The sequence below is a fragment of the Moschus berezovskii genome, chromosome 20 (assembly GCF_049115385.1).
Source record: "Moschus berezovskii isolate FMDL1 chromosome 20, NW_MosBer_1.0, whole genome shotgun sequence".
In the NCBI taxonomy this organism is placed as follows: Eukaryota; Metazoa; Chordata; class Mammalia; order Artiodactyla; family Moschidae; genus Moschus; species Moschus berezovskii.
This window is the reverse complement of record NC_142479.1, coordinates 68,935,608-68,948,754: the sequence shown is the minus strand read 5'-3', so window position 1 is coordinate 68,948,754 and position 13,147 is coordinate 68,935,608. Positions and strand designations below refer to the sequence as shown.

The 13,147-nt window shown below is 53.3% G+C and overlaps 1 protein-coding gene across 2 annotated transcripts in view; it reads right to left on the bottom strand.

The window, feature by feature from the left end:
* The window catches only part of SDK2 (sidekick cell adhesion molecule 2), a 256,319-nt gene that overhangs the window by 93,895 nt on the left and 149,277 nt on the right, over window positions 1-13,147 (bottom strand). For both annotated transcript variants that reach the window (XM_055408686.2, XM_055408687.2), the window contains exon 4: window positions 4,621-4,768. In XM_055408686.2, the coding sequence (XP_055264661.2) occupies window positions 4,621-4,768 (148 nt within the window). The remainder of the gene's footprint in view (window positions 1-4,620; window positions 4,769-13,147) is intronic.

The following is a 13,147-nucleotide window of genomic DNA, read 5'->3' as shown; positions in this document are numbered from 1 at the left end:
GCTGGGAAAGGGTGAAGGCAGGAGGAGAAGGGGACGACAGAGGATGAGACGTTGGATGGCATCATCCACTCAATGGACATGAGTCTGAGTGAACTCTGGGAGCTGGTGAGGGACAGGGAAGCCTGGCGTGCTGCAGTCCATGGGGTCGCAGAGAGTCGGACACGACTGAGGGACTAAACGACAAAGGAGGTGATGGCAGTGAGGACGGCGCCAGGACAGAGTATTTTAAAGTCGACACAGTGGGACAGGGGTGGTGACCACGTCCTCACGAACCTGCCCAAAGCCCTCAGCGCAGTGCAAGGGATCCACTGCAGGGACCCTGGTCCTTCGGTGCAGCGTGTGGAGCAGGGTGAAGGCTGCGGGGAAGGGAGGCAGCCGAGTCCCGAATCTGTTTAGGTTGATTCAGAAGCCACAGCCTGCCTGTGACACAGCTTTCTGGGGCTCACATGTCCCCCTCAGCCCTCTCTTAGGGTGAAAAAAGGAAGTGAAAGTGTTGGTCGCTCAGTCGTGTCTGGCTCTTTACGACCCCGTGGACCGTAGCCCACCAGGCTCCTCTGTCCGTGGGATTCTCTAGGCAAGAACACTGGAGTGGGCTGCCGTGCCCTTCTCCAGGGGGTCTCAACCCGACAGAGCCTGGGTCTCCTGCATCGCAGGCGGATTTTTACCATCTGAGCCACTAGGGAAGCCCTAAGGCTCTTTAAGTTGGCAGGAAATAAACTTCCACGGCACTAAGTCCCTGGGTTTGGGGTCTGTCTGTGATGCGGCTAGAGTGGCCCTGCCTGCCTCCGGAGAAAAGCACTGTGTCCGGGACCCCCAGGGCCTGGATTCGAGTTCCCAGTGAGCGGGTGAGCAGAGGGCAGTGAAGGGCCAGCGGCCTGTTGACTTGCCCTCCATCTGTCCCCAGCAGGAGGCTAAAGAGAAAGGTCCCCGGGCTCACAGCCTTCAACAGGACGACCATTCCCTTGACAGATGGTTCCAGCACGACCCTGTCACTCACTTCCAAAGTGCACGAGCTACCTGCGGCACTCAGGAGGGCTTCCAGTCAGCTGGCCCAGGGGCACCCACGCTGAAGGAGGCTGCCAGGATTCCTGCAGGGCGAGGACGTCAGGGGTCCCCTCTCAGCAGAGGCTGGGTCACGTTCTTCAGCCACACTCCTCTGGTTCAATCTCTTAGGCCTGTCCCGCTTCTCTGATTGACCCTCCCGTTCCCTCCAATGAAGCCAGCCCTTTTTTCCTGGCTCCAGGGGTGGGGGACAATTGATCATTTAATTAAGAGTAAAATAAATCACCCTAGAACCCGCCCAAAACCCTCAGCGTGCATCTTTGTTAGGAATCTTGTCTCCTTTTCAACAATGAGTATCAAGGGAGGGGTGGGGGGGCGGTGGCTGCTAATCTCTGCTTCCGCCCCGGGAGGGACCGGACCTCTGTAGATAGCGCAGCTCCTGTGCCCCAACGGCTGATAGCGCTCATCAGATGCGTATCTCCGGCAAACAGACACCAGAGGATTTGTTTCCAGGGACCTTTCCTCTGGGTTATGAATATTAATCTGCTGTAATTGCTGAGATAAAAATGCCCTGTGTTCGTGGGTTTGGTAGGAGGGCTGGAGGGGGTGGGCATGACCAGGAAGGGGCGTGTGTGTGTGTGTGTGTGTGTGTGTGTATCTGCACGCAACCTGAGGGCGTTCTGTCCTGGTGACCGTGGCTGTTGGGAAATAAAGTGGGGGGGGGCGGTGATGGCAGAGGCCAGGAACGGCCAGAGGAGGTGGGAAACTCTCAGGAAAGGGGTGATGGGAGTGAAGTTGCAGAAAGAGCTGCGTCTACTGCGTCAAACCCCATAGACGGATGTCCACTCAGCCCCTCCGCAGCCACAGCGCACGTGGTTCATCCATGCTGGCGCTCTTCTCGCCGAGTCTGAGCCCTCGGGGTCCTCCTCAGCACAGTATTCCTGCAGCCACTCTCAGTCGGTTGGCTCGCAGGACAACTTCGTGGACACAGCGAGGGCCCGGGAGATCCGCTCAGAAAAGGGAGTCGGGAAGCGGCCGGGACTTGCTGCCTGTCTCTGCGCCACCCGCGTGGCAGCGCGATGCCCTCCTGCGCCTCAACCTCGCTCTCTGTGTTAACGGTCCTCACTTGCTGGTTTTACGAACTTTCACCAGGCCTACGGGAGCCTGGTCCTCACACTCAGCCTGAGTCCACCTGTGAACCCGGGGTCCCCACCCCAACCATCACCTGCTCTGTAGCAGCACCTCCGCCAGGGGACTCCCTAGTCCTTTCAAGAGCAGAGTTAATTTCCCTGTGTCTTGAGTCTGACTTCTACCACGTGACCTGCCTTGATCAATGGGATGACTTTGCTTCTTCTGCAACTGCCAGGAGGAGATGTTAGGGCCGGCTGGCTGGAGGCTGGGACAAGCATATCAGAGGGGACTCACCCAGACATTCTAATCAGCCAGCCCCGAACAAGCGAGAGAGCCAGGCCAAGCTCACAATCTGCGGACGTGAATGATAAAAGCATGCTTATCGCCTCAGGCCACTGGGACCACTTGTTAGACAGCACTGTTGTACCTGGCGGTGACGGACACATTCCAGGACAGTGGTTCTCAGCTGTGGCTGCCTGCTGGAATCACTGGGGAGCTTTTAAAACTCCCGACGTCTAGGTACATACACACTGTTTCAATGCAGTCAGAGCACGTGAGGGGCAGAATCGAAAGATCAATATATTTCAAATGGTGCCAGATGATCTCAGATGGCAGCCAGGTTGAGAATCATGAGGTCAATTTTCCGCAAGTGCGATCACTTTATCTTGTTTAGCCCCCAAGTCTTTGTCCCTGCTCTCAAATAATTTCCACACTAAAGAGAATTAAAGATGTTGATTCTGGTGGTCCACTGGTTAAGAGTGTGCCTGACAAGGCTGGAGAGATGGGCTCAGTCCCTGGTCTGGGAGGATCCCCCACGCCACGGAGCAACCAAGCCCGTGTGCCACAGCCTCTGAGCCCGCGGGCTGCGACGACTGAAGACGGTGTCTTTAGAGCCTGTCCTCGGCAACAAGAGGAGCCGCCGCAGTGGGAAGCCCTCTCATCGCAACCAGAGAGTAGCCCCCATTCCCCGCAACTAGAGAAAACCTGGGTGTAGCCATGAAGACCCAGCACAGCCAAAAATGCACAAATACGCACATATCTGGGCTTCCCTCACAGCTCAGTTAGTAAAGAATCTGCCTGCAATGGAGGGGACCCCAGTTTGATACCTGGGTCTGGAAGGCCCTCTGGAGAAGGGATAGGCTACCCACTCCAGTATTCTAGCCTGGAGAATTCCACGGACTGTATAGTCCATGGGGTAACAAAGAGTCGGACACGACTGAGTGACTTTCACTTCGCATACGTATTTTAAAAAAGACAATGAAGCCATTATACAAAAAAGGCCCTGACTCTGGAGTCAGCGAGCCTGGAACCAGTTGCGTGAGATTTGGCAGAGCAGTTAAGCTCTGGGGGCCTTCACTTTACCTTCTGTAAAATGGGGATAAAATCATTAGCGTCGTAAAGTTCTCGTAAGGGTCATTCACTCAACAAACATTTCCTGAACGTGTGCTCCAGCGATAGAAAATGCAGCGAGACAGAGCACCTCTTGCTGGGAGGTGCGTGTCTGTCCTGAAGCGGAGGGTGCTGTGCGCCGTGCGCAGCGGAGGCCGGAGAACACGACAGGTGCTCCGTGCAGCCACGGATGTTACTATGATGTTACATGTTGCCAGGATGTGACTATGCTACACGGTGATAACATCTCTCATGGAACCTCATGCTCCCCGAAGCCAAGAACTGGTCATCTCGGCTGGCACTTCCTATGGAGACTGGACAGGCTCCACCCACGGCGGACCTGTGGCCCACGTGGACCAGGACAAGGGTGGGTTTCCTCCTCTGCGGGGAGCAGGGGAGAGTGGGAGTCCTAACAAGGAACGCCTCCGCTGGCTGTCTCCCAGGGGGTCAGGAGGGCCGCTGCGTCCCACCCTTGACCCCTCACCCGCCCTCTGGGGAGGTGTCGGCTCCATCCCTCTGCCCACAAGCCCAGCGGCCGCCACCCCTGACCTGGGCTACACAGAAGGGCCCTTGTTAGCACTGAAAGGACCATGTGTTCCTCTCCCTGCCAGGCCTCCCCTCCTCCCCACAGCCAGAACACACAGCCGCGCACGCCGATGGACACCCAGACATACCCGTCCACCCAGCAGAAACACCCAGCACCATCCACCCTGCCCAGGAGATGCCAGCGCCTGCCTGTGCGCCCTGAACCCTGGCCTGGAGCCACAGGGACGGAGCCTCTGTCTGTGCCAACTTGAGCTTTTGGAGTGCTCTGAGAGGCAGAATTATTCTCCAGCTGAGAGACAGAGGCCAACACCGTGGGATTCCCCAGGAAGGCTGAGAGCTGTCCTAGTTCCAAGACTCGGCCCAGCGTTTCCCAGAAAGGCCCCCTGGGAACCCAGCTGCCCTCCCTGGGGACGTCCACCGCCTGACTCCATCCCAGAATGGAAAGGACCCTGCATCCTCAGCATCTGGGGGCTCTGTGTGGCCCCGGGTTGCCTCTCCCGGCTGGGGCTGGCTTCTCACACCTGCCCCTGGGGGTAGGGGGGGGACACTCACATGCGGCTGCTGGGCGGGATCTTGCGGCCGTCCCGAAACCAGGTCACCTGCGGCCGCGGGAAGCTGGAGATGCGCGGGGCACGGATGACGGCGGCCTCTCCGTGGGAGACGCTCTGGTGCTTCTCGCCCTCCTCGAAGCTCCCCATGTCTGCGGGAGGGAAGAGCACACGTAGGGGTCAGCGATCTAGACTGCCTGGCTCCTGGGTGGGGAGTGGGGGGTGTGCAAGGAAATTGTGGGGCAGACCCAGGATGGCCACTGGGAACAGCCGCCACGTTTGGACCACCTCACGTGGCCGCATCACCCGCTCCCTCAAGACGGCGTGCTCTGCTTTGTGCTTTCGGACTTTATATCCATTTACGTCTGTGTGTCCATGAATCAATGGATTCATTCAACAACCAGGAGAGGTTAGGCATTATTTCAAAGAGTTTACAATGGAAAAAAAAACCCACAAAAAAAACCTTCTGAAACAGGCTGATTGATGTGTCCAATAGCATGTACGTGGCTGGGATGGGGCAGAGGCAGGATTTGAACTCAGACCCAGGAGTCTGTCCCTGGTCCCCTGCCCTGTACTGCGGCAGGGATTTAGGTGTGGGGTGAAAGGCACTTCTGGGGGCCAGCTTCCTGGCCCTTGTGTGTGAGCCTGCACAGACGTGTCAACACAACACCATGTTGCTCCTTTAGAAGCACGTCTACCCCATCGGCAGATAGAGAGGGGACCATGGGTCCATCAGCCCGGAGGAGAGCAGCGGAGATGCAGGCGGGAAGGCTCTGACTGCCCACCTCATTGGTCAGGGTGGGCTCCGACTCTAACAGCAGAGGCTTTTTATTTCAAAAAAGAATTTGCATATTTGTGTTGTGCTCAAGCTCAGTCGCTCAGTCGTGTTTGACTCTTTGCGACCCCAAGGACTGTAGCCCACCAGGCTCCTCCTTCCATGGGATTTCCCAGGCAAGAATACTGGAGTGGGGTGCCACAGCCTTCTCCAGGGGATCTTCCCAACCCAGGAATAGAACCGGGGTCTCCTGCATTGCAGGCAGAGTCTTTACCAGCTGAGCCACCAGAGAAGCCCACATATATATACGTATATAAAACTGAGTCACTTTCCTATATATCTGAAACTTACACAACATTGTACACCAATTATTTCAGTTAAAAAAAAGATGGTTGCATCAATATTTACCTCCCACCCAACATGCTCCTCTTACATTGTGACTGACACTCCTCCCACTGAGAGATGGGGGCTACGTCCCCTCCCCTTGAATCTGAGGGATTTGTGAGTACATCGGTAGAATATGCCGGAAGTGATGCTATGTGACTTTCAAGGCTAGGTCATCAGAAGGATATAGCTTCCACCTGGCTCTCTGGACACTCCTGCTTGGAATCCTGCCGCCATGTTGTAAGGCAACTCAATCTAGCCCACACGGACACAGGGACAGCTTTTGTGCAGAGGATCCAAAGTCCCAGACAACAGCCAGCATCAACCCTGGACATGTGACTGAACATGTGAGCCCTCAGATAATTTCAGCCCCTAGCCTTTGGGTCTTCTAGTTGAGACCTCAGTCATCAGAGAGCAGAGACAAGCTGTTCCCATCAGGTTCTGTCCAGACTCACAGAATCTGTGAGCAAGACAAATGATTGTGGTCCACCCTCTGGAGGGGGAAATGGCAAACCTCTCTAGTATTCTTGCCTGGACAATCCCATGGACAGAGGAGCCTGGCAGACTGCAGTCCATGGGTGGCAAAGAGTTGGACATGACTGAGTGACTTAGCAGTGCATGATGTTTGGGGTTAATTTGTTATGTAGCCATAGAGACAGAAAGAGTATAGTAAGTGCTAAAACTGTATCTAATATTCATTGTATCAAATATTGGAATCCTATGCATTTTTCACAGTTTTAACATCAACCTCTCCAACAAAGATTACCCCTGCCACCCAAATAGTTGCTGACCCTACGTCAGGTTTCTTTCTAGTTGGACTCCACATGGATTGTTTAATTTCATCTGCATAATAATACGACAAAGCTCAATTTTCCTAAATGCGCATCTTTTAGTTGTTTACTAATTTCTGTTACTTGGCTCTGTCTATAAAAAAATTGCATCAATAAATCACATTGACTTCAGTCCTCACAATAATTTTATCTATTTAAAAAACTTTTCACAGAACTCTGAAGATATATTTGAACAATTTAAAGCAATTTCATGGTAATAGTGTTTCTTTCTTCTCTCTCGGGTTTTATTAGCTCCATTTCGTCAGTGAGGAAATTAAAGCTCATGGAGATAGAGTGGCTTATCCAGCTTGAGCAGTTAGGGCGGGGCCGGCCAGCGTCCAGCGAGCGTCCAGACTTGCCCCTGCCTTTGCATGCCCTCACCCCTCCACAACTTAGGCCCTGCATTCAACCTCTTCATACACCTTCTTCATCTCTTTCTGCCACACTGAAATCTTCATGAGGCAGTTCTATTTAATTAGATTCATGAGGAAATCCCTCTAAGATACCTGGCCCCGTACTCTGCACACAGTAGTTTCTCTTTAAACTCATCAAATACCAGGTCTTCCCTGGTGGTCCAGTGGCTAAGACTCCTGGCTCCCAAAGCAGGGGGCCCGGGTTCAATCCCTGGTCAGGGAACTAGATCGCACATGCTGCAACTAAGGCCCAGTGCAGTCAAATAAACACGTATTTAACAAGTCACTCAGTACTGTCATGGAACGACAGTACTGAGTCCCCTCTGTGGGTCAGGCAGGCTCTGCGACAGGTGCTGAAGAAAGCCCTGGTCCCTGCCCTTGCGGAACTTATGTAGAGTTAGGGGAACAAGCACAAGAAAACCAACCGACAGCCATGCAGCAACATATTGCGACAACAGTTAGGACAGAGAAACAAGGTTTCTCTACAAGAGGAAGCATCAGAGAAAATCTGCTTTATCTATTTCAGACTGGGAGGCGGGGTGAGGCTTTTTTAAAAAAATTTATTTATTTATTGTTTTTGGCTGTGCTGGGTCTTCGTTGTGGGGTGGGCTTTTCTCTAGCTGCAGGGAGCGGGAGCTCCTCTCTAGCTGTGGCATGAGAGCTCCTCGTGGCGGTGGCTTCTCTTGCTGAGGAGCAGGGGCTCTAGGGTGTGTGGGCTCCAGTAGTTGTGGCTCCAGGCTTATTTGCTCTGCAGCACGTGGGATCCTCCTGGAGCAGGGATTGAACCTATGTCCCCTGCACTGTGCAGGCGTATCCTTTACTATTGACCCACCAAGGCAGCCGGGGTGAGGTTTTTTAAGGCAGAGATATATAAAGGGTAGGTGTTAGCCATGCGCACACGTGTGTGTGTGTGTGTGTGTGTGTGTGTGGTTGGCAGTCATGAAAGTCCAGAAGGAGAAGAGCGTGTGAAGACTGGGAGGTAGGAGAGAAGGGCTAGTCAGAGAGAATTTTAAAAATGCCTACGGGGTAGGCTGGTGGGTTTGTGCCGTAGATGGATGATTGAATAGAGGGATGAGTGGATGGATGGAGGGGTGGAGGAAGTTAGGGATGGAGACACGGGTGACTGTACGTACATATGGCAGGATGGACAGGTGAGGGAAGGGCAGAGCTGACCACGGTCCAAGTCTTGCCACTGCTGCTCTCATCTGCCTTTCCAACTCACAACCCACCTTTCCATCTCACAATCTCCCCTCGCTGTGGCTCTGAGACCCCCAGAGCCCTCCTGATTCTCTCCACTCACTTTGCCAAGTGGGCTTGCTAGGTCTGCCCAGGGAGCCCCTCGTCTCTGCCCATGGGACCCAGGGCACGGGCGTGTATGTCCTAACCACCAGCTGCAAGAGGGCTGCTTTGCCAGCTACTGCAGGGGAAAGGCTAGAGAGAAGTACACGCTGGTGGGGCTGGGGTCCAGGATCTCCTAGGGAAACTCACTCCCACTGAGGTGGAAACACAAGGGTTTATTTACTGCACTTCCTCTCGGCGATGCATGCTGGTGAATATGCCACACCGTGTCTTGCAGCACTGATCTAACTCCCTAGGAATTCCCGAGAGCAAAGATGTACAGGCCTGGGGCACAGCTGCTGCTGCTGCTGCTAAGTCACTTCAGTCGTGTCCGACTCTGTGTGACCCCATAGACGGAAGCCCACCAGGCTCTCCCGACCCTGGGATTCTCTAGACGGGGCCTAAAAATTATTCCTAATGTCTTTGTTCTATCTTAAAAGGTCTTGCAAAGCATGCATTCCACTTCAGAGTATGTTTATTGCTTTTAGTTATTTTTAAAACATTTTTTTTCTTCTTTTGGCCACGCCACGCAGCGTGTGGGATCTTAAGTTCCTCAACCAGGGATCGAACCTGTGCTCCCTACAGGGGAGGCGTGGAGCCCTAACCACTGGACCACCAGGGAGGTCCCACTTTTAAAACGTTTTTATCATGAAATATCTCATGCATAAAAAAAGAGTGAATATAATTTTATGAATAGTTCCAAGAAGAAGAATAAATGCTCACATACCCACCACTGGGAAAGGCTGAGGGCAAGAGAATTGGGCAACAGAGGATGAGGTGGTTGGATGGCTCAATGGACATGAGTCTGAGCAAACTCCAGGAGATGGTGAAGGACAGGGAAGCCTGGCGAGCTGCAGTCCATGGGGTCGCAAAGCGTCAGACACGACTGAGCAACTGAACAGTAACAGCAACAACCCACCACCCAGGTGAAGGAACAGAACCCGAAGCAACCTCACCTCCCTCCCCGACAGCCTCCTTTGCATCGCCGCCCCGCCCCCAGAGGTCGTGCCCATCAGACCACTGCTTCTTTCTTTCTTTCGAGTTTCCCCACGTGTAGACGCACCCTTGAACAGACTGTGGTTGATTCAGCCTCTTTCTGAGCCCTCGGGATTGTCTCGTCTGTCATCCGCTCTGATTTGCCTTTTTGTGCGACATGTTTGTTGGGAGCTCCACCACTGTGCTTGCACTTGGTTTGGTCATCTTCAGAGCCGCCTGGATGTCCACGTATCAAGGCAGTGCAGTGCTGCTGCAGGCGGGCCTGTTACCAGTGTTTTGCTGTCCTGGTCAGAACAGTCTCGTGTGGGCCTGCTAGCACTCCTCGCTGAGAGAATCTCAAGAGGATGTGCCTAAAGGTGGAATCGCTAGGGTTGTAAGGCTGTGCACACGTTGATCTTACGAGATAATGCCAAGCTGCTTTCCTGATTTGCATCAATTTGCCAATTCACACTCCCGCCAGCAGTGGTGGGAGTTTCTGTTAACACCTGGTCCTGCTAGACTCTGGTTTTTGTGTCTGGTGGACATGGGACGGTACTTAATTGTGGTTGTGATTGTTTCTTATGAGGATGCTATTTCTCCATCCACTCGTGGCTCTGACTCCAACCATCCACGACTTCCACTGCATCCTAAGCGACATCAACACATCCAGCTGCATCTGAGAACGTCACCGTCTGTCCCCAGTGCCCCAGCTCCTCAGCCATATCTCCTTCTCCCTTCTTCCACATTAAATACTCCACTCAGGCTGAGGATTAAGAAGAATGGGCCCACCGCTGGCATTCTGGACATCAACCCCAGCCCATTGGACAGTGGGGCTGATGCCCTCAGCTCTCATTTTGCATAGGAGGCTGCTAAGCTCCCTCGGAGAACAGGCAGCAGGAGCCCTTGGCCCCGTGATGGGTGGGCGGGGCTTGTTGCCGGGGCTGGGGGTTCGAAGTCTGAGCCATCGCCCACCCAGTGAGGCTGGGATACTGGCTGGGACATTGCTCAGGTGAGGAGGACTAAGAGGTACCCACAGAAGCTGGATGCTGACTCCAGAAGGTTCTCCCAACCCTGTCAGCCATTCAATCCACTTGCCTCATGCCAGAAATTTATGGCGGCTTCACAGAAACAAAAAGACTCAGGGTGGGGCCAAGAAGGGAGCTGGGGGGGGATGTTTTATGGACTTCTCTTTAATTGCTGTAATTAAAAACATGTAAAGAAGCTTCTTGTAACGACTTTGCCATCATCATTAGTGGTTAGCACAGCTGCCTTATTAATTTCCCATTAGAAGCTGATTCACAGTCTTTCTTTGGAAAGTGGGGAGTGGGAGCCGGGGGTGGGGCCTGACAGGCCTGATCTGACCCAACCCTCCCGCTGAACCCCCAGGACAAAACCCTCCCACCCTGGGGGGCAGAACTGGCAAGAAGGGAAGAGGCGGGGTCTGGAGAAGCATCTGTACCCTACCCATCCTCAGAACGGCAAGCACCCGCGTGACAGTGTAAACAGACAGAAGCAGGCTGCCTGCAGGGCACAAGCCTGGGAGAACCCCAGGACTGCGATTGGTGGGGGAGGGGAAGCATTTAAGGCAGTACCCACTGTCAGGGTCCAGAAAGCAGACGGTGAGCCCCTGAGAAGGAGTGCCTCCTTAAAGTTTCCATTCTCCTTGCCTCACCCTAGCCCCAGCCCTGGAGACCTCCCAAGGTACCGTCAGACAGAATGAGAAAGGCTGTGGACGTCTATTCCAGGAAGCCTTCCCTGGTTGGCCTGGCAGAGAAGGAAGTGTACTCGTCCACCCCGAGGGTTCTCTGGGCTGGGGGCCTTTCATGATGGCTTGTGTGCACTGATTCTTAAAAATCTTTATTGAATTTTGTTACAACATTGCTCCTGTTTTATGTTTTGGTCTTTTGGCCTCCAGGAGTGTGGGATCATAGCTCCCGACCAAGGATCAAAGCTGCACCCTCTGATTAGAAGGAGTCTTTAACCACTCCTGGGAAGCCTCTTGAATGCACTAACTGATCACTCACTGTGACAGCCCGGCTAGGTAGGCACTGCCATCAGCATTCCGTTTTTACAACGAGGAAATGAAGGCACAGGGAAGCTAAGTGACTCGCCCAAGGTCGCACAGCTAGAGATGAGTGCCTGCTTGCCTACTCAGCCACTTCTGCCCCGTCCGACTCTTTGCGACCCTGTGGGTTACAGCCTGCAGGCTCCCCTGTCCCTGGGGCTCTCCAGCCAAGAATACGGAGTGGGTTGCCACGCCCCTCTCCAGGGGGTCTTCCTAACCCAGTGGCGGGACCGAGGTCTCCTGCACTGACAGGTGGATTCTTTACCGCTGAGCCACCAGGGAAGCCAAGGGATCAGTTCAGTTCAGTTCAGTTCAGTCGCTCAGTCGTGTCCGACTCTCCGCGACCCCATGAATCACAGCACGCCAGGCCTCCCTGTCCATCACCAACTCCCGGAGTTCACACAAACTCATGTCCACAGAGTCAGTGATGCCATCCAGCCATCTCATTCTCAGTCGTCCCCGTCTCCTCCAGCCCCCAACCTTTCCCAGCATCAGAGTCTTTTCCAGTGAGTCAACTCGTCGCATGAGGTGGCCAAAGTATTGCAGTTTCAGCTTTAGCATCAGTCCTTCCAATGAACACCCAGGATTGATCTCCTTTAGAATGGACTGGTTGGATCTCCTTGCAGTCCAAGGGACTCTCAAGTCTTCTCCAACACCACAGTTCAAAAGCATCAATTTTTCGGCGATCAGCTTTCTTCACAGTCCAACTCTTACATCCATACATGACCATTGGAAAAACCATAGCCTTGACTAGACGGACCTTGGTTGGCAAAGTAATGTCTCTGCTTTTTAATATACTATCAAGGTTGGTCATAACTTTCCTTCCAAGGAGTAAGCGTCTTTTAATTTCCTGGCTGCAATCAGCATCTGCAGTGATTTTGGAGCCCCCAAAAATAAAGTCTGACACTGTTTCCACTGTTTTTCCATCTATTTCCCATGAAGTGATGGGACCAGATGCCATGATCTTTGTTTTCTGAATGTTGAGCTTCAAGCCAACCTTTTCACTCTCCTCTTTCACTTTCATCAAGAGGCTTTTGAGTTCCTCTTCACTTTCTGCCATAAGGGTAGTGTCATCTGCATATCTGAGGTTATTGATATTTCTCCCGGCAATCTTGATTCCAGCTTGTGCTTCTTCCAGCTCAGCGTTCCTCATGATGTACTCTGCATATAAGTTAAATAAGCAAGGTGACAATATACAGCCTTGACGTATTCCTTTTCCTATTTGGAACCAGTCTGTTGTTCCATGTACAGTTCTGACTGTTGCTTCCTGACCTGCATACAGGTTTCTCAAGAGGCAGGTCAGGTGGTCTGGGATTCCCATCTCTTTCAGAATTTTCCAGTTTATTGTGATCCACACAGTCAAAGGCTTTGGCTAGGTGAGGGGAATTTGAGCTCAGTGTTTGCTCATGGCTGGGTCCACGGCTCCAGTCTCTGGCTGATGGGGCAGGAAGGAGGAGGAAGATGGTAGAAATACCAGCTGTGGGACCTGGGTTGCCCCCAGACCACTTTTATTTTTTTTTAATTTATTCGGCCACATTGGCTCTCAGTTGCGGCACGTGGGACCCTCCTTGATCGGGTGGGATCTTTGGTTGCAGTGACATGGGCAGCACGTGGGCTCTTAGCTCCCTGAGCAGAGATCGACCCCACGACCCCTGCATTGCAAGGTGGAGTCTTAACCACTGGACCACCAGGGAAGTCCAGTCCTCTGACCTTTCTGAGGCTCAGTTTCCCCATCTCAAGATGGAGCTCCC